The sequence below is a fragment of the Mus musculus genome, chromosome 19 (genome assembly GCF_000001635.26).
Source record: "Mus musculus strain C57BL/6J chromosome 19, GRCm38.p6 C57BL/6J".
Classification (NCBI taxonomy): Eukaryota; Metazoa; Chordata; class Mammalia; order Rodentia; family Muridae; genus Mus; species Mus musculus.
The window spans coordinates 27422618-27443635 of NC_000085.6; the positions used below are offsets into that span (position 1 = coordinate 27422618).

At 43.9% G+C, this 21018-nt stretch overlaps 1 protein-coding gene and 1 long non-coding RNA gene across 4 annotated transcripts in view; one reads left to right on the top strand and one right to left on the bottom strand.

Annotated features, from left to right (window-relative positions):
- Window positions 1–7291, bottom strand: part of Pum3 (pumilio RNA-binding family member 3) — a 41211-nt gene extending 33920 nt beyond the window's left edge. For 2 of the 3 annotated variants that reach the window (NR_131940.1, NM_177474.5), the window contains exons 1-6: window positions 7175–7291; window positions 4420–4511; window positions 3179–3397; window positions 1592–1727; window positions 889–964; window positions 37–130 (exon numbers count right to left, since the gene is read on the bottom strand). Coding sequence is in view for 2 of the 3 variants with exons in the window: in NM_177474.5 (NP_803425.1) it covers window positions 37–130; window positions 889–964; window positions 1592–1727; window positions 3179–3397; window positions 4420–4504 (610 nt within the window). In the remaining variant the exon portion in view is untranslated. Of the gene's footprint in view, window positions 1–36; window positions 131–888; window positions 965–1591; window positions 1728–3178; window positions 3398–4419; window positions 4512–6750 lie in introns of all 3 variants that reach the window. The other variant, XM_006527183.4, reaches the window with a different exon arrangement.
- A 128-nt stretch (window positions 7292–7419) lies between these two features.
- On the top strand, window positions 7420–10014 carry C030016D13Rik (RIKEN cDNA C030016D13 gene). Its single transcript, NR_027987.1, has one exon. It is a non-coding gene; the product is annotated as an RIKEN cDNA C030016D13 gene (long non-coding RNA).
- Window positions 10015–21018: the final 11004 nt, after the last annotated feature.

Consider the following 21018-nt stretch of genomic DNA (forward strand, 5'->3'; position numbering starts at 1 on the left):
CTTATTGCGTGATAAACACACCGCTATTAACAATACCTTGCAACTCTTGGAAAGCCTGCTTCCTCTGCTCCTCGTTCCCATACTGAATGAAGCACTGGATCACGCGCGTCGAGTCATGTGCAAAGGCGATCTGTAGGAGAATGTTAGATGTTTCTTACTATTTACACTATTTCTTACAATTTTTACTTGTTTCAACTTAAACTGCACTAGACTGCTTGAGGCGAAAATACATCTAATTATATGAGGTACTATTATCTGGCTTTGTTTCTTATCATATTTGATAGCTGAAATAAATTCAAGAGATGGGAAGATACTATCACCATCCAAGTTCCAATGCTAACTAAAACCGCACTGCAGGACTGCGTGGACTACTGCTTCGTTTCCTGAAGGTTAACAGGTTCTGATGTAGGACTGACCAATGCCCAAGTGTTGCTGCATCAGTAACTGTAACCACATACAAGCAGCACACGGACAATCTCAGGGAGAAGAAACTCTCAGCTGATCGTCCCAGTTCTACAGCAATACTGCCCCTCAATCTGGATTAGCATTTCTCATTAATTAATATCTGCTGTTCCAGAATCTGAAAGCTGTGAAGACTAACATGACACCACAAGGGGAAAATCTCCACACCTGGACACAGGTGGCCATGAGCCACACTCAACACTCAAGCACACTAAAAATAAAATATGCAAAGACAGCTGAAGCAATGCCAATGCATAAAGTATTCATTAAACAAAAGAGTTTCATTCCACACTTGGGTCCCGACACTGAGCTAGCACTTGTCCATTTTTCAGGCCCCTGTCACCAACAGCCAACTACTCTTCCCTAAGAGCAAAGGAAACCTGAATTTTTATTTTTTAAATGGAATAATGAGCACACTCTACTCACAGTTTTAATTTTCCCTTGAATCAACTTCTGCAAATCACTCATGAGCTTCACCCGTTTTTCCTTGTCACAATCTTTTCTGCAGAGGAAGCACAGATGAAGTTATTTTAAACATGAAAACCAAACACCATGCAATACATGGTCACCAGTTCAGTGAGGTTTTTCCTTTGAAGGCAGCAAATCTTTGACATTAAAATTATTATTCTGGAGCAGCCAGACAAAAGCAATTTTCTCAGAGACAGAAACTCATCTCACAAGGTATAATTTTATGCATCAATCTAAATCTTAACAGCCAGAACTTCAGAAGCAAAGAAAAATAATAAAACAATCTCAGATGGCAAATACTTAAACATCTCAAAACCTAGCTGATAAGAAATTGTCCTTCATTTTCTAAGAAATCTTTCAGGATAGATATCAAATCTATTTGACTCTCTCCATTTCCATAAAGCTATCTGACACCATCCTAATGATTTCACACACGGCTACACTAAGCAGCCAGCCATCCTGCCACCATGACAGCAGACTGCCAGTACACAACCAAGAAACCAGGCGCAGTCTCTGCTGCCTAGAGCATGGTCTGTTTGCAGGACACCCCTTCTTGCTGCCCTTGTCTCAGACAGGATGCCTAGAGCACTGTCTGTCTGGAGGACACCTCTTCCTGCTGCCCTTGTCTTGGTCGGATAAGAGAGAAGTGGCTCTCAGGTACCTTCTCAAGCTCTCCCAAATGTGCTTTGCTCGAACCACGATGTCATAGTTGGTCTTGTCACTGAGCTGCCTGCTCTGCTTCAGCTCTTTCTTCTTCTTTTTGAAGTCATCCCACTTGGGTTTCTTGGCTCCTGATTCTAGATCCAGATTCAATGTGTTTAGCATTCCAAATACTATACCCGAATATGAAGTTAGTACAAAGGGCGATCACCAGAACCAATCTCATTCTAGAAGCTACAAGGGGAAACCATAATTTCCCAGAAGTTTTGCATTTGATCACAATTTTTAGCCAGTCTATACATTTAAAATGTATCTAAAACAATGTATTTAGTAGCTTTTTAAAAGACAAGGCTCTCACAGGCCAGCCTCAAACTCAGTAAGTGCATGCAACACCCTGACTGGCCACAGCCCAGCCATTTTAATGGCTTACTATTCTTAAGAGGACACCTAGTATGGGAACTGAACATGAAAGGATTTTAAAAGTGCCTACAAATGTGAAACACCATCTTCCGTTGTGAAAGAACACTCGACTTTAGAGCACAGACAACTGTGCCTTTAAGCCAGAGTTTCCAATGGAAACAAGTCAGTCCAGGTTAAAACAGGAAAAATAATTTGAGAAAGCCACTGTTCAAAAGTGGGTGGTGAAGCTCAGAGGTGGAACACTTGCACGTGGGATTCCTCATTCAATCCAAACATCACAAACTACCCAAACTCCACGTTCCAAGAGCTGTCATGCATTACTTAACTCTTAGAGCATGAGGTAGCTATGACTTACTCACCCCTGCCACACTAGGGAAGCAGGTCCCACACAGCAGGTCCGTGCCAAAGCCTCCTGTCACTGCTACGTGGTGGACAGGGACATAATCACCCACAATCACCTTTCACTCCTGACAACGCACAGCAAGCTTCTAAGTTCTCTACAGATCCATGCTATAAAGCTTGAGTGTCTACCTATGCCTGTGTCGTAATCTTCGAAAGCTGATTGCATGATCAGTTACACAACAGTAATACCCCTCAGGGGAGGAAAATGAAATGAATACTCCACTAGGGTATTATTAATGGCAGTATCTCCCCTGAGTCCTTTAGAAATTAGTTATTTCCAAGGTCTCCCACTCTCTGATTATAAAAGTGACTCAATGCAAAAACCAAAAGAATAAAAAGTAAACGAGTCATAATAAATCCTAGGTATAAATACCATGTATTTTTTCATCTTATGAGTGTTTTGCTACATGCATATCTGAGCACAGCATGTGTGCTTGGTGCCTGAGGAGCTCGGAAGAGGACACTGATCGATTCCCTTGAACTGGAAGTCTGAAGAGATGGGTGTGTGCAACCACGTAGGTGCAGGGACTCAAACTTGGGTCCTCTGCAAGAACAAGTGCTCTTACCCGCACAGCCAACTCTCCAGCCCCAGTAAGAGAAATTTTGGTTAGGAAACATGCTGTTGTTTACTTAAAACCTTGTGTGCTTCCTTCCTTTTACTTCAAGCTGCTGCCTGTCTTGGAGCAAGGACAGGTGGTCTCCGACAGGGTGGAGACCTGCGCGCCTTGGTCAGGGAGGCTTCTGCAACGGCTCTGAGACAGCTTACCATCACTTTCACCATCTGGCTGGAATTTCCGCTTCTTGCTGAATTTATTTGCCTTCTGAAATTTGTCCTTCGGTCCTTTGCCCCCTTGTGGCTTGTTCTTGAACTGCTTCACACCTTTCTTGCCAGGTTTTGTGGCACCTTTCTCAAAGTTCTTAGATGTGACTTTAGGTCCGCCTTCCTTAACAGCTTTCCTTGGGAATGTCTTTGAAGAACTAGACTCTAGCAGTAACAATGAATATGTGTTAGTTCACTGACTCTGAGCCTTAATCACCAGCATCCACTCAACTGCACACCACAGAGAATGGCATGCTCTGTAGAGCAACAGACAGCCTTACTCTTAAATATGCATTAACCCTTTTGAATAGATTCGTACTTAAACAATCAAATCAAAAGAAAACTTTCCGATTATAAAACTGCAATATAGACTAGTGATGTAGCCCCAGAAAGTAAAGGAGTTCACAATAAACTGTAATTTACCTCCTAGAAACAACCACTACTGTTAGCTCAGCATAGTTTTGCCGTTTTAAGCATATGCTAGAAGTTACTGGCTCTACCATCAGTATTTATACAAAAACCTCAATCAGTGGTTCTATAAGAGTCTAAGAACAAAATGAATATCACTGACGATAAGTATATCATAAAAATGAGTGAAAGTGTATTTCTGAAAAGGTCTAATTCTGTAAAAAAAAAAAAATAAATTAAAGCCTATAATAAAATTATTTGGTTAAAATTTTTGGTCAAAAAGCTTACATATACCTAACAAACAGGATGCCAATAACAATAGCTGACTTAAGACCATTAGGAGGGGAACATAAGACAGCTTAGGAAACAGTTATCTATATAGGCCTGGATGTTTCTACTCTGCAATACTGACACCTGATGGAATAACAGAGGTATCACCATTCAAAATTCAGAAGGCAAAAGCTGTCAAAATTAGCCAGCTCCAACTCACCAATGTTAAAATGAATTGTTCAGAGAATAAATGTGAACACCATGAGGCCACATCCACTGCTGACACAGAGGAGCTTTCAGAAATAAAAAAAATTCCTCGATTCTTCTGGCAATCTCATAGAAGTTTCATGAGGAACAGGTCAACTTGTGGACAGTAGCAGTGGCCTCTTTCTCCCACGTTTACTGTAATCCTAGCCCATGAACAGAGTGGCACCTGCCATAAATCCCCACCCCCTGCCCCAATCTAGGTAGTCACCAGAAGGGAAGCACCTTGGGAAAGGCCATCTTACCACTGTTCTTATGAAATTTATTCTTTCCTTGTGATGTCTGTGGACTCTTTCCTGTAAACTTTTTCTTCCCTTTGACTTCCATCATAGTACTTCTGAAAAACAAAAGCCAAAACCACAAAGAATCACTGACTTGCTCATCCAATAAGAGTCATTAAGTAGTTGCTACAGCGTTTAGTCCTTGAGTTCAGATGCCATATAAAGTAACCAGGCACGGCCTGGAGGCTCTCAAGTCCACCACGTATATAGTTAACCTCTAAGACATTAAAAGGAAAGTCAAAAAAGATCCCAGCCCAAGCACACCCTAGCTGGCTCAATACAGACCACTGTAAGAGTAAACACCACTGTCTGCAGCTTCTAACCTGGGAAGCCTTGGTGATGAGTAAGTGGATCTCTCGGCATCCACCTTACAAAGCAGGGACCAGAAATAGGCTACACTCAGCACATATTACAATTTAATGAAAACATGAAAACACACACACACACACACACACACAAGAAAGCTAAAAGAAAGGTTACTGGCCAACTCTTTTAGAGGTAACCAAATATCTGGCTGGCCTCTAAGTTACACAGAGCTATGTAATACTTTATTTCAAAGGATTTGTCTAACATGTCACCTGTTGGGTCCAGTGACCTTCACCTCCCACCAACTTACAAGCTCTGCAAGAAGCAGAACACATATGGACAAAAGGCAAGCATCTCCAGGCTCATGACTACAGTCCCCAAAGTTACATGCTCACCCATCTCTAAATGACCTCAAGAGTCACCTGTAGGAATTCCTAGACAATGTTTACAGATTAGAAACTTCCACAAGAATTAATTTCTTGTTGGCTATGTTAACACACAGTTGTAATCCTAGCACCTAGACTAAGGCAGAAGGATCACTGTTTGAGTTCAAGGCTACTCTGGGCAACATAAATTAGAGGCAAGTCTGGGCTACATCGTGAGATACTGTTTCAAAACTCAAAACAAAACAAGATGTTCCTTAGGACGCTGGAACATCTTGGGCAGGGGTCCATGTTATATTTGAGATTGAGAAACACTAAATCAAACAGCAATAGCCAGCAAGTAAAGATTTTCCAAATTCTCTAATTTGCTACTATGAACTATCCATTGCACAAGACTTCCTAAACCTAATAGAACCAAATTTGTCCAGGAAACACTCTGGAAAATGCAGTGGGTTTGATGCCCAGCAGTGTATACACAGGGTACAGATCTATAATTCCAGCACAGGACCTGCTCAGCTTCCTGCGGGGCATCTCTTTTTCACTTTTTCATTTTATTACCTGGTAAGACATCACATTCGCATTTGCATTTCTGCATGTAGGTTTCATGTACTACCACATGCTAAGCAATTGTGCCAATGGCCCTCACATGTAGCTGTCTAGAAAAACCTTATTTACATACTCTATTTTAAAACTATGCCTCTTACATTAGAGTTAAAACGATATAGAGCCTATAGATCTATTACCCAGCTTCCCCACTGACAACTTAATAAGACAGTGTAATGAAACTTATGAAAATAACACTAGTATAACACAGGGTTTATTTGGAAATCAATTTTCTCATTCCTGTCCTCTTCCTATTCCAAGATACAGTTAATGTAGCCACCTCATGTCCTTTTTTCCAGGTTATGTCCCCTTTGGGAGTTTAAGATTTTCATTATTAGACTGAGGTTATGCTTGGGCCAGGGGAAGGGGTGGCACATGACAGCAAAGAAGTGCTGCTCTCACAGTGACAAAGCTATGCGGCAGTCATGATGATGTTAACCCTGGTCACTTAAAGCACTGTTCACCAAGTTACTAAGCAATCAAATTAACGGCTAATCCAAGAGCAAGACAAGCAAATTAGGTATTCTAGACTGTGCAGCCTTGGGACCCTGAGATAACGTCCTACACAGACCTGAGTCCTCAACACTTCTTGATTATGTATATAACTGGCGTCTTATGCTTAATGTCTGAGACACAATCCTCTGCATTCCACTACAAATTACTATCTTTCTCTCCCTGTCTATTCCTGCTGTATTCAACGGGGACCATCTACTCCACTTCGCAGAGAGAAAACTGGAGCACGGCTCCTGATGTTCACTTCTTTGGTAGTCATCGTGTACCCAACAGTAAGTTATCCTGCAGTCTCCTTAAAGATACCTCTGTCTCTACTACCAACACTCAATGCAAATCATCAAAAATCTCCTTAAGAGAGTCAAGACCTACCATGAGCCTCCCGATCTTTTCTAATAATCCTTCATTATTTTATATGCCTAGGAACACAAAGCAAAATACTTCCCACTACACAAAAATAAAGAGACTCGACACCAAGGCTCCACAGTTCTACCTTCCTCTTTGTCCAGTCCGCGCCTTACTCCTGACTTCCACCTCCGGGACATCCCACTGCCTCTGTTTAAAATACTCTTGCCTCCCATCATGCTTGGCTTATGGATCGCTTCAGTTTTCCCTGCACTGCTCCTATGCACAACGTCTGACACGGGACGAGTGGGCTGACTGTGACTCGCACAGGCCGGAGTTTGACAGCGAAACTTGTTCCTTTAGCTCTACAATAATCAAGTTAACAGAGAGGGCTTAACCCCTGCCCTCGCCAGGGTTCCTCCAACTCCGGGCCAGAGAAGCGGCCAGGTAGACCGTCCCGGAGATGGAGCTGAAGACGCCGCTCGCCCACCACCCCGCAGAGCTCCCCGCTCCCGAGCGGCCGGCGGACACTCGCCCCACACTTCCCGCACCAAACTCTCCACAACACTCACCGCACACGTGGGGCAGAAACTCGCAGAGTTCCGCCACCACCCCCCGCCGCTTCCGCTTCCGCTTCCGCGTTCTGCCCCGCCCCGGATCCGCTGATTGTAGCGTTACGTCCTGGTACTGGGGTCAAGGGGTGGAGCTTAGGAAACACGAAATCCGTAGTTCCTGTTGGTCCATTTTCGCCACACCTCTCGTCTGAGAGGGCTGCATGAGTTTTGGCCCTCGAAGGGATCCGTCCCGTGGAAGACGAGTCCGTGGCTTGGGAAAGTGACGCTTGAGCCTGCAGATTTCTGGGAACGACGCGGGTTCTCGCGAGGGCCACCCAGGTCCTGAAGGAGTTAAAAGACAGCGAAGTCTGCAAGCTGGGTTAGCGTTGGGACAGCTCGCTCGTTAGTGTCTGTTTGCGTCGTTAGTCTAGCCTGGAGGGTAAAAGCTGTACCGGAGTCTCTTCTGTTGTAATCGTGTTTGCCAACACCCATGTCTCCCTTATTTCCCACCCTAGCTGCGAATCTCCGGATAAATTAGATCCCTCGGGAACCATAAGTGTAAAGAACGGAGCACAGTCAAATATTGTGAAAAGCTCTTTCCATAAATGTGTGTGTGGCGTTTTTAATGTAGGCCCGTTCTTGGGCATGCATTTTTTCCCCCACGGTTCCACTTTAGGATATATATTTAAGGTATTACTCCATTTTAGCGAGGAAGCAATAGAAACAAACTTGGTCTTGGGGGCTGCAGAGATGGCTAAGCTGTTTTCTGCTCTTGGAGAGGACTTGGGTTCATTTCCCAGCACCTACATGGCGGCAGTTCCAGGGGATCCCACGTCGCGCCAAACAACAGAACCTTACTGCCTAACTGTTCTGAAATGCAGATGTTAGTTGGTTGAGCAGGGGGCCCTTTTTGAAGCCCCAAGGAGTGAGTGGACGTCCCATGTATCTTCAGCATCTGGTGCTTCAGACGTTCCTTGGCTTATACCTGACTCCTGCCCCTGCCTTTCATTCTCTTCCGTCTTTGTTGTGAGAACACTTGTCAGTTTGTTAAGATAGCTTGCAAATAAGCTTAGAGACTATAATTCCCTGTGGACACTGTCTCTTGTGTCGCTGGTAACACATCTTTAAGTGTTACGGCTCTGTTAGGGGAAGGCTTCAGCTGCTGGGAAAGTTTCCCTGATGCAGGTGTTACAGCTTTGCTCTGGCTCATAGAAAATTTTCCCTGTGACAGTTCTGCTCCAAAAGGTATCCTGGCAGTCAGGAGCCAAGGAATACCACAAAGTCTTGCTGCACAACTAAGCTCAGGCAAGGGATTAATTTGGAGGGAAAAGCTAAGGAGGGTGGTTGCCCTGCTTGGAAGAGAAGCAACAGAGAACTGGGCAGAATTGGGGGATGGGGAAATATATCAGGATTCTGGGGTGGGGGGTTACTTTCCAGGGTGGTCTGGGATTTTATTTTACTTTTTTCTTGTACGGCGAGACCTGGGCTGGGAATGGCTATTACAGCCTTTAAAAGATGACCATTAGGGAAGTCAAGGGCACATGTGTGTGTGGGGGGGGGGGTCTGGCTATTTCCTGCCTTGAAGCACTAGAAAGGCAGTTACAGCTGTTTTAGCCTTTACACCCTTGCTAGAGCTCCTGAGGCCAAGACCTAGCCACTTTTGTGCCTTGAGGATTTACAACGGCTACTAAGTATACAAAATTTACAAAGGGAGGTCATGGCAGAAAAGCCTGTTGCTTGAGTTGGTGTAAATGGCCAGCAATACCTATTTGAAGAAAGTGGAAAATACCACAGTTGATCCTTTTTAGAAGTACCATGTGAAGGATGTATTATAACTTCCCCTCAATATTTAATATTATACAGTTACAAGAGGCTTATGAAAGCAAATTCCATAGATATTCCATGAAGGAACGGAGTTGCAGGGCTCTATTGTGACCAATCAAGGAAAGGTTATAAATATCCTGATAAAGTCTGGCTATATTATTTTGTTTCACTTTAATTTTAAAAAGATCTTCAGGTTTTGTTTGGTTGTTGTTGTTGTTGATGATGATGATGAAAAAAATAGACCCAAGTTGTACCTCTGTTGCTGGGTATGACTTAGAACACATATATTCTAAACTGATCAGAAAATAAAATTACAAAAACATATCAGACCCTCCAGTTAATCCAGATCTGCCTGTCAAGCATCTGGACAGGAAATGTTCTGGAAACCTTAACGAAATATAATAAACTTAAAAGCATGTTAAGATGGGAGCATGCTTGTCTCCTCAGTGAGCCATGCACTTATGAATATCCCCGAAGCTTCTCTCACAAGGCAGTCGCTTACAGATGCTCTCTGCTCTGAGACCCTGCTTTCGGAATTACAGCTGACTCCAACTCTTCCACCTCCCTTTTTATATCTCCCTGCTCTGGATAACAGCCCGATCCCAAACTGGATTGCCTTCACTCCCTGGACAGTTGTTTTCTCTGAAGATCCCTCCCCGACTGGCCATGCACTAGGCTACATGTTACTGATCCTGCCTACTTTCTTGACTAATAATTTGAAAAACTTAGCTTTCTTCTTACCCAGTGCTCTCTTCCTGGAAGCTGTCAAGAGCTCTAGCTTGCTGACCCTTTTTGTTTTCTCAAACACACACAACATACACCACACACACACACACATTGCTGTTAAGATAGCTCAGCAAGTGAAGGTGCTTGCCCCAGGCCTGAAGACAGACATGAATTTAATCCCTGGAGCCCAACTTATCCTCTGACTTCCATACATGTACCATTGTAAATACACACACAATATGATTTTTTAAAAGCACCCTTAAAAATCAATAAAAGCAAACTCCAATAAAATTGTCCTTGAGTTTTTCTCTTTTGAGTCTGATTTTCAATTCTTTTTATCTACAAGACCAAGAGCCTACAAAAAGAACTCAGCTTGTTTTAAGATCCAACAGGATAATATCTCCAGTTCCTAATTATACCTGGAAAGACCTTTTTATCCAAATACAGCCATATTTACATATTCTGTGGATTAAAGTCTGGAAATCTTTGGCAGAGACCACCAACTACATCTGGAAAAGATGAACTTCGTACTTGGTCCCTGGTGTACTGCGTGGTGGTTTGAATGAGAATGGTCCTTATAAGCTCGTATATTTGAATACTTAGTCACAAAGAAGTGAAACTGAAAAAGACTAGGAGTTGTGCCCTTGCTGGAGTAGGTATGACTTTGTTGGAAGAAGTGTATGTGTCACTGAGGGATGGGCCTGGAGGTTTCAAAGCCCAAGCTAGGCCCACTCTCTCTCCTTTTCTTTGCCTGAGAATCAGGATGTAGCTCCCAGCTACTTATCTAGCCGTGAGTGCTGCCATGCTTCTAAGGTGTTCCCACCAAGATGATAAAGGACTAAATGTCTGAAACTGCATGCAGGCCCCAATTAAATGCTTTTGTTTCTAATAGTCACCTTGGTCGTGGTGTATCCTCACAGCATGTGTCTTCACAGTAACTAAGACACTGACCTTAAGATTGTCTTATCTTCCAACTCACTCAGTGTTTTCTCTTTGAGACATTCAGCTTGAGAAGGGTAATATACATAAGACAGTGCGGTTTGCTAGGTTAGAAGCCACACTTAGTTCTCAGGTACCCATACCACTGCTCGGCACACAGATTTCATAAATACTTGTCTGCCTTTATTGTGACAAATATATTTACTACTCCTATCCCTGAGTGTGTGTAGGACATGACAGGAGACTGATGGGATGGGAGCTTTGGAGGGAGAGGGGAACAAAATATATTTGTGACATGAAAACAAAGAATTGATATTTGAAGGGAGAAAGGAGAAAGTGGAGGGGAGGTGGGGTGGGAAGAACACTGAGGGGACATATAAGAACAAAGTATAAATATATACACATATGTATATTAAAATTTCACAATGAAACCAGTTAGTTTAAATAGGAATTATGAAGGTGATTTATTTTTCTCAGAACCGAGGTCATCTGGTTCTCAGACTCTTGAGCACCCAGGCACTGCTGGGAGCCGTGGAAGAGCTGAGAGTGGGGTATGGGCCCGCAGGGGATACACTAGCTTTGGTTACAAGAGTCAGATTACAAATTCAATGGGATGTCTCTGTACTGCTTTTTTTAAAACTGGAATTTGAGCCGGGCGTGGTGGCGCACACCTTTAATCTCAGCACTCGGGAGGCAGAGGCAGGCAGATTTCTGAGTTCGAGGCCAGCCTGGTTTACAGAGTGAGTTCCAGGACAGCCGGAGCTATACAGAGAAACCCTGTCTCGAAAAACCAAACAAACAAACAAACAAACAAACAAACTGGAATTTATTAATTTGACAAATGCCGAAGAAAAGAGAATAAGGATCAAGAATTCAAGGCCCAGAAGAGCCTGGTTTTCAGTGTCTATTGAGCACTTAAGAAACTCCTGACAAGTAAATGCCCCCCAGAAGGAAAAGAACTACAGAATACCCCTGTCTGAGTTAGGGTTCCTATGGCTATGAAGAGACAGCATGACCAAGGCAACTCTTGAGTTGTGTTGAGTTGAGTTAAATATCTCTCTTAGACATTTAACTGGGGCTGTCTTAAAGGTTCTGAAATTTAGTCCTTTGTCATGGCAGAAAGCATGGCAGCACACAAGGCAGAAATGGTGATGGAGAAGTTCTACATCTGGATTAGCAGGCAACAGGGAAAGGCAATGCCACACTGGGTCTGGTTTGAGCATAGGAGACCTCATACCCTCATTCTCTTAGGCTGGCTCCACCCCTTGTTTGCAGCTATCCTTGGCAGATATCCCACATGTGTGTTTCTCCAATATCTTGGTGTCTCAAAGACAATTCAGGCTTCACCTTCACAGCTTCAGACAATAGTTTCTCTGGGCCTCCATGCAGGGACACCCCTGCCACACAAGGGGCCTCAGCAGCTTTCATGGAGCAAGATTCTATTACCCCTTTCTTGTATCCTTGAATCTAAAGCTAGAACCACTTGATCAAAATGTAAGGTTTGGGGATGGGGGTATCCTGCGTGCACTCCTCCACAGGGCTCCGGCCGTGGAGGCAGGACCTGGGAGTTTTGACTGTGCTTACCCTACAGGCTACTGGAAGCCACTGGACACCGCTCCAGGGCTGGGGGAGCTCAGTCTGAGGTCCCAGAGACTGCCGGAGCCTGCTCAGAGGTCCCGGGCCTGCAGAGGGGCCAGGGTCATCTGGTTCTCAGACTCTTGAGCATTCAGGCACCGCTGGGAGCCGTGGAATAGCTGAGAATGGGGTATGGGCCCTCAGATTGGATCTAGCCCAGGGCCAAGGGGGAAAAGAGGGGAGAGCTCTGGCTGGGTCCTGCGGGGAGCAGAGTCTTTTGGCTTGTTTGGTGGATGCCCTGGCTTAGTGGAGGCCATGACTGGGAGCGCTGAGAGGCCCTCCACAGAAGATTAGGCGGATCCCGATGAAAAGAGACACTCCATGGTTTTAAGACATTTATTGTTATGGCAAAGAGTAGATGAATAAAACCGTACCCCCACTTTCTCAGGGCAGGCCTGAGGTTAAATACCTTTTACAGGGAAGAGTGTCTGGGAAGGGGAGTTTATTGGCTAAGCCTCCAGGTCTTTAGGTACCTCATTAAAATGGAGATTTGTCTTGAGGCTATGTAGCCCGTGGTCTACTTGTGGAGAAGCTTGGGGCATTGCCCTTACGTGACTGAAGGACACAAACACATATGGAGAGCTGTGGCCTCGTGCCAGGAGCCTGGTGTCCAGGAGCGTGGCAAATCACCTACCGTCCCTCAGGATCGCTGGGGTTTCCAACCTTAGCTCAACCAGAAACCAGGCTGCCTTTCAGGGTCCTACACGAAAAATGCCAAGTTCTACTGCTTGCTGGGCTGGAAAATGGCCTCCTTTTCAGATCACATCTCCACCAGCTTTTTGGTTTTAAGGTTTCCTTCACTGCCTAAGCTTGGCTGTACAGGAACTTGTTCTGAAGACCAGGCTCGCCTTGAACTCAGAGATTGAACAGTCACTGCCTCTCAAGTGCTGGGATTAAAGGCATGTACCTCTAGGCCTGGACCTAAACTTTTCTTTAATTCCTTTTTACAGGTTGAAAGCTTACTTGGGTGGGGTCTTGCCTTGAGGTCACAACCTCCTTTATTTCATTTAATATCAGGCTTTTCTCTAATCTCCTGATCTCCTTGAACACAGGACTTAGCTCCATTCCACTTCCTGGTGCCCCTTTTCTCCTCAAATTGTACATTTTCTATTTTTCCTTGCTCAGTTTGCTCCTTTTCATTATAGAGTTGTGTAAGAGTGAACACTAATAAAACTCATGGCAGAGAATATACTAGGCTGTTTTGAGATTTCTTCTGCCAACACAATACAAAACTCAATTTAGCCTCAGGCAGATTTTTTTTCTGGACAAGGGCAAAAAGCAACCACATTCTTAGCCAAAATATCACAAGAACAGTCTCCACATCACATACAAATATTCTCCTCTGGAAACCTTTTGAGCCAGGCTCCTGCAATTCAAATCACCCTCAGCACCACAGCCTTCCATGCTCCTACTGTGTCCCACTAAACCCCACTTAAGGCATTCAACAGATTTTTCTAATCCAGAGTTTTCAAATCTATGGGTCTATGGGGGTCACTCATATTCAAACCACCACAACCCGCTACCACACAGTCTGGAAATGTTTGTGTCTTTAATTTCAGAACTAGCAGCACCTCATCTTCTGGACAACACATCTAAGCCACTTGAAGATATAGACTAACCCCCTACTGCTCATCTGCCTCTCCACCAAGGGAGATAAAAACTTGCTCTATAGCAAAGCCCTCATTGTTAGTCCCCTAAGCTCTTGACATGGAGTTTTATTTGTTTGGAGTAAGGAAGTATTTTTTCATTTTTATAGCATAATACAAAAGTTGCATCTTATGATTTTGCTTGTAAGCCAGTAACTCTGCCCATCCTTCAACTATCTAATGACCTCAGTGTGGAGTGCCATATTTCTAGATGCTTTTGATACTATTCGATACACATGAAGTTTAATCTGTAGTTAGGTGAGAATCTATATAAAAGGTTCATCACTGCTGTAGCTATATAGTTAAGAGTGGTGATCTTTAAGTCAACTTCTGTGTAGATGTAGACAACAGAGTTAGCTTTTATTTATTCTCCTGTCTGTTGCTTTCTGATGGGCAGATGTCCTCTTCTCTTTAGGGTGTATAACACAGAACTGGACCAGGGGAATGGACAAAGGGGTGAAGTTCACTTTTCCTGCTCTAAAAGGGCTCAGTTCTCATCCCAGAAAGAAAAGACCCAGCAAGGATGCTCCTCTATATCAGGGTTTAAAACTGGGTGCATCAATACTTCTAGGACTGAAAGGCTGTGGAGCTGTAGATATTTAATTTGTAGCTTAAATGAAAATACTTTAAAGCTTAAAATAGCTTTAGTATCCAAGGAAATCTATGTCAATCTTGGACGCACACCAGAATCACCTGTAGAGTTAAAAATGTCAGCAATTCTCATTTAATTGATCTTGAGTGGACCTAGGTGGAAAGACTGTGGAAGCTCCCAGGGTTTCCTTAATGCGCAGCTAAATCAAGAGCCACTTGTTTAAGGAATGAGCTTCAAAATGTTGATTTGGTTTTCTAATTAAACCTTGCAATGCTCTGGTCTTCACTTTTATTGCAGCCAACAAAGATAAGAATTAATGTGTAATATCCTTGTTTCTCTAAGTAGACTGTCCTGGACACACATGTCTTTTTTTTTTAATTGACTGAGATTTCTTATAATGATTAATTCCCATGAGAAGTTGAAAAATATAAATTTGAACTGTATCACAAAATCTGTTTGGGAAATGCTTGCTTTTTTCTTTTTCAATTCAGCATGATTGCTTCTCTCTCTCTCTCTCTCTCTCTCTCTCTCTCTCTCTCTCTCTCTCTCTCTCTCTCTCTCCCTCCCTCCCCCTCTCCCTCCCTCCCTCCCTTCTTCCCTCCTTCCCTCCCTTAAACATAAGGTATGTTCAGTGTCATCTCCCACACACCTCCCCTCCCCCCTAACTTCTTTAGAATTCAACTTAATGTGTTTTCAGTTTAGGTTTTCTGTTTCTCACCTGCCTATGCAGGAATAAAGGGAATAGTAATGTGAAGCATCAATAAACATTTAGCAAAGATGGTTTTATTTTCAGAATCTATTAGAATAATAAATCCATGGAAACAGAGCCATCATCGATGCATTTTCCTTTAGTAAAGAACTGTTTCACAGTAAGGTACGTTGTCTTTTGTCATACCTCAGGTTTCTTAAAATGTGAGCTAGTGAGTCTAACCACTACTATTCCATTATGTTCTTGTTGTCCAGTAAACATGAAGTCAACCTTGTCCTTGTTTGCTTTTAGTGTGACATGCTTTGGAGCAAGAGGAAAGTGATGTGCCCAGGGTAAAGGTTGATCTGATAGTTGTACTAGTGCCACCTCTAATGATTTGTCACATCAACATGTGATGGGAAAATGCAATAAAAATGAGCACTACCTAAAGCCTACACTCGGTCACTCACACACAGCACAGTGCACGGTGCTGGGATGTTGTACGTAACAATTCCGCAGCACATAGCAGTTCTGAGCTCTTAAACCAGAATAAGGATAAAAAGGAGGCTTGTAGTGTAAGCGTTTAACTTTCGCTTTTGCACTTGATGAAAGCTAGTTCCTTTACTAAGCCCCGATTTGTTTTACGTTATGATTTCTTTAACCCACAAGCAATAAAGACACAATGACAAAGCATACATTTCGTCACTAGATGAACAGAGAAGAAACTTCTGCTTTCAAGAATAACATCCTTAAAAAAAAAAAAGATTTATTGTTGCCTCTGTTTCTCTCCCTCTCTCTCTTTCTGTCTCTGTCTCTGTCTCTGTCTCTCTCTCTCTCTCTCTCTCTCTCTCTCTCTCTCTCTCTCTCTCTCTCTGTGTGTGTGTGTGTGTGTGTGTGTGTGTGTGTGTGTGTGTGTATTTCTGTGTGTGGATGCCACTACTTATGTGTGGGAGGCCTAGCAGCCCAGGATAGGGGACTTGAGCCCCAGACCTGGAGTTACAGGCAGTTGTGAGCCGATTGCTAAACCCAAGTCTTCTGGAAGAAAAGCACGTGTTCTTAGTGAGGGAAGCATCTCTCCAGCCCCAGCGAATAATTTTCTAATTGTCATTACAATTTCGCCTTTAAAAAATAATAAAAATTTAATTTGGACCTTATAATAATAACCTAACCCCCTTTCTGCATGTGCCATTGCTTTTTGTGATGAAGGGAAAATTGAACTCCACCTGTGGCCAGGTTGCAGATACCTGATAGATTTAAAGGGACAAGAGATTTATCCTGGGGGTGGGGGAACTTTGTGAAGGAGGAGTGAGTAGGAAAATGGAATCTGTTGTGTGTGTGTGGGGGGGGGGATTTAGACCTGACAACTGTGAAGGGAGAGACAGAAGGAGGTGACTGTGGTGAGAAGCCTTCAAATAACAAAAGCTCCAAGGAAGTCTTGGCTAAGCAACAGAGTAGATACTTACTGTGAAAGAAGGCCTGTAGGGTAGGAACATCTGGGCTCTAGTGTACCTGCTGCATTCAACCACTGGCTAAGAGGGTGTCTTAGTCATGGTTTCTATTCCTGCACAAACATCATGACCAAGAAGCAAGTTGGGGAGGAAAGGGTTTATTCAGCTTACACTTCCATACTGCTGTTCATCACCAAAGGAAGTCAGGACTGGAACTCAGACAGGTCAGGAAGCAGGAGCTGATGCAGAGGCCATGGAGGGATGTTCTTTATTGGCTTGCTTCCCCTGGCTTGCTCAGCCTGCTCTCTTATAGAACCCAAGACTACCAGCCCAGAGATGGCACCACCCTCAAAGGGACATTCCCCCTTGATCACTAATTGAGAAAATGCCTTATAGCTGGATCTCGTGGAGGCATTTCCCCAACTGAAGCTCCTTTCTCTGTGATAACTCCAGCCTGTGTCAAGTTGACACAAAACTAGCCAATACAGAGGGTCTAGGAAGAACATAGATATAGCATTCATGTCACCGCGATTCCTGAAATCATGGCACCGCTAGTTCCAAGTTCTTCCTTGAGAAGCACTCAGAACAGTTCACTCCCATGGCTACCAGAGTCCAACCCTCAAATAATCTATCTCTCCGCTATACTGGGAAGCAGACCCTCCAAAGTCCCTACAACAGGGCCTCAAGGGCTTCCTTCTCTGCTCTTCATTGAAACTCATCTCACCTTTCGCTACCTATACGGTTCTGAGAGTGGGCTTACATAGATATTTGCACTGTTTCTAACCATACTTTTCTAAGGCTTTGCCACATGTCTACAGCTACAATGGGGGCTAAAACCCCCTGCAAGACATCTAAGTGGGTCAGTGGGCTCTTCATCCTCTTCTTCCTGTCTCTAGTGTATAGAGGCAGCCATAACTTCTACTAACCAGAGTTAATTTTCCTGGCCATGAGAGTGATTCCTCTTCTTATCTGCTGGTCTTGGATACAACCAGTTCAAAATATCTAGGTGATGTCCATAATTCAATGGACTTCCTCTCTCCTCTGGCAAGTGTGTCCCTATTGGGAAAATTTTTTCATTATTTATTTTCACCTTGCAGATCCTATCGTTTGAGACAGGAAGCATGATTTTTTTTTTCCAAGAGGGACACAGAGAATGAAGGTAACTGTCTCCATTCAGAACTGCCATCCCTTGGTCCCTAGACACATGTATCATCTTTACACACATGCATTATTTTGAGGAGCATACCACTTGCTCTGTATTCTGGAAGGCAGTACTTCATTTTCACAGATGTTTATCTCTCAGCCAGTGTTTCGGCTATGTCTCCAACAAGCCAGCATCATGCTTTGTCAGGTTGCCTGTATCTGGGTAGTACAGGGTGTGATACGGCCCATGAATCTCAAGGCACAGGCCCCACTGCTTCTGCTTCACTCTGATGCACATCTCCCGTGTACAGACTATGTTCTGTAGAATTTGTGCCCAAGGACCAGGCATTTCACAGGCTAGTAGATTCAAGTCTTAGTGGAGGCTCTGTGAATGGCAAAGGACAACGCATAATTAAAATTGGGCATTGCTTCTGTCAGAAGGAACTGGTGGTCCCTTCAGAATGAGTAGAGCTTGTGTCATGAACTTGCCACCAAGTGGCCTGCCTACTGGTTTCTTTGTGTAAAAGTGCCATAGAGTGTCCTTTACTGGCTTTTGGCCACTGGAAGTAGCAGTTACATTTGTCTTGGTTAGTGACTATTTGTGCTGTGGGCCTATATCTAGAGATTCCATCTCTGCCACCCTAGTTACTCCATCACTACACCCATCATATCCATAGCTGGAGACTAATGTCAACTGGCTAAAGTGATTGTTCAGTGACTCTTCCTTTGTGGATATGTATCAGCATGCAAAAATGTCACCATGTCACATCCATGCTCACGGAATTCCTGGCAGCCTTACTGCAGTGGCCCACTTTGTAGAGTTCACTGCCTGCCCTATGGGACACCTGTTTCTAATCAAGGTCTCTAGCATTCCAGCCATGCCTTTGTTTTATTGATGTACTGGTATGAAGTGACATTCTGCGTAGTGTCCAGATGGCCCAGAGCTCTTCGGACTAAATTAAGACAGAGGGTGGGCGAGCTAACATAGCCCTGGTACAAAACTAGAAATGAATGTTGTTCACTCAAAGTAATTTGAACGGCTTCTCATCCTATTTTCCAACTGCTTTCATTATCTTTTACCATCTGCTATGGTAAACTCAGGCATTCGGGAAGCCATATAACAATGGCTCTGCTCTGACCTTTGGAGATCATGCCAAGGTGTTAAGAAGCATGCCTTGAGAAAGTGACCCTAAGTATATCTTCGCATGTTTATTTTTTTCCCTTTAGTCCCTTGTAATTCAGTCTCTCAGTATTCTGCCTTGGACAGTGTGCACAGGGAAACTCTTGAAAGTCTGCTCTAGGATAATCACTCTCATCAGGCCCAGCATTGCTGCTGGGATTTAATCTTAGTTATTGCTCTGATGGCTGAGAGGCAACGGGGCAGCTGTTGGCTGGGGAGAGAAGAGAGGGGTTCTTACAAGGAGAGACATTTATATGTCTCCTGCATGGGGTGGGGGGTGGGGGATCTAGGTTTTGGCTGGGGTGCTCCGTACTGACACTGGGTATCTACTCACGTCCCTAGCTCACGTTTCAGTGTCTCAAGTTTTTTCAACCAGCACACTGACCTGACTATAGTAGACCACAGTGGCTGAATACTTGCAAGAGTCTTTAGATTCGTGACTTTTAAATGTGTTTTCTTTCAGCTTGTCCTTTTGCCTACAGGAGGTAGAAGCCTATTTGAAATCTACCAAATGTCCAATGGCCCTCCTACTAGGTCTTCATTGCTAAAGACACCCTGCTACTCATTACTCTTCTTCAGGAAATCATTCAACTCCATTGACAGAACATTTTGTCAAGGTTTGAATATGAAATGTCCCCACAGGGCCCTGTGTTTCAACCGTTGGTCCCCAGCTAGTGTTTAAAGAAGTTGTAGAACCTTCAGGATTTGGGACCCAGCTGAAGGAAGTAGGTTGCTAAGAAACTGGCCTTGAGGGTTAAAGGTCATCATCACATCCATCTTGGTGTCATCACTGATTCCTGACTGCCAAGCTTCAGTCTAAATTGAAACCCCAGAGATGTAGGTTCTAATCTCAGGGAAGGGATTAGTGAGAATTCTGGGCAAGCAGGCCAAAAACAAAGCTTCATTCTTTGGTGTCCTTTCCTGTGGGCTGCCACCAGAAGGTGTGGCCCAGATTTAGGGGAGTCTTTCTCATCCACTTATCTAAGAAACTCCCTCCCAGGAGCACTCAGCAGCTTGGGTTTCAGTCGCTTCCCATCTGACAACCAAGATTAGTCACTGCATCACCGTAAATCGGGAGCCAATACAAACCTCTCCTCTCCTAGGTTGTTTCTGTAGGGCATTACAGTACATGGACAAAAAGCATAATTGAAAGCTTCCAAATGCCTGAGCCACTGACTGCTCTGGCAAGAGTATTTTCATCAGACATCCTAGCCCACGGATAGTGATTTGCTTAGCAACTTAGCAGCCATGCTGCCCTTTGGACCATGTGTGCCCCATATTCAGTTTGGATTGTGGTCCTCCTTGCCACAGTGAATGGCAAGGAGGTAGTGAATGGGTCACTCTCAGAATTCCATCCTGCTTCCAACGTTGTGGAACCATGTTTGGTACCAGTTTTGTTAGCTTGTCTGTTGCAATAAGTGGAAATAAAGGCTATAAAGGTTATAAAAGAAATAGCCTGTGGAAGAGAAAGGATGAAAGAGGTTAAGAGAGAGCCTCTGTTAGGATTGTGTGGACTTCTGGGGAAAGGCTTTGGCTAAGCTGTTGGTGGAGGGCAGGGACACCTCTAAACTCCTACAGTGAATAGGACAAATCCCCACCCACAGCAACATTCTACAAACCTAAACATCCCTATTGCCAAGGCTGAAAAACCATGGTCCATAGCCTCCAGTCTTAAGCTAGAGAAAGAGACCACAGAAAGCCTTACTGCCTGGTAGGGACCTGACGTTTCTAGTTTGGGGGAGTCATTAGGTTCACCTTGAGGGAAAATAACTGCAAGAAACTTAATGCAAGATTATTCTTCCCTCCTTTGTCTTCCTAGATTTGCAATCGTGCTGGCAGAGCAAGTTGTTCCACTGAAACCTATTTATGACAGCCGGCAGTTAGAAGACTTCTAAGCAGAACCTTAATTTTTAAAATCTCAACACTCAGTGACATTTTCAGCTATGTAAGTGTTTGGGGTCAGGGCATGCTCCTTAGGCCCAGGTATGAGCTCACTTGTTCTCGGAGTTAAACTACCACCATCTGCCTCAAAATAAGTATG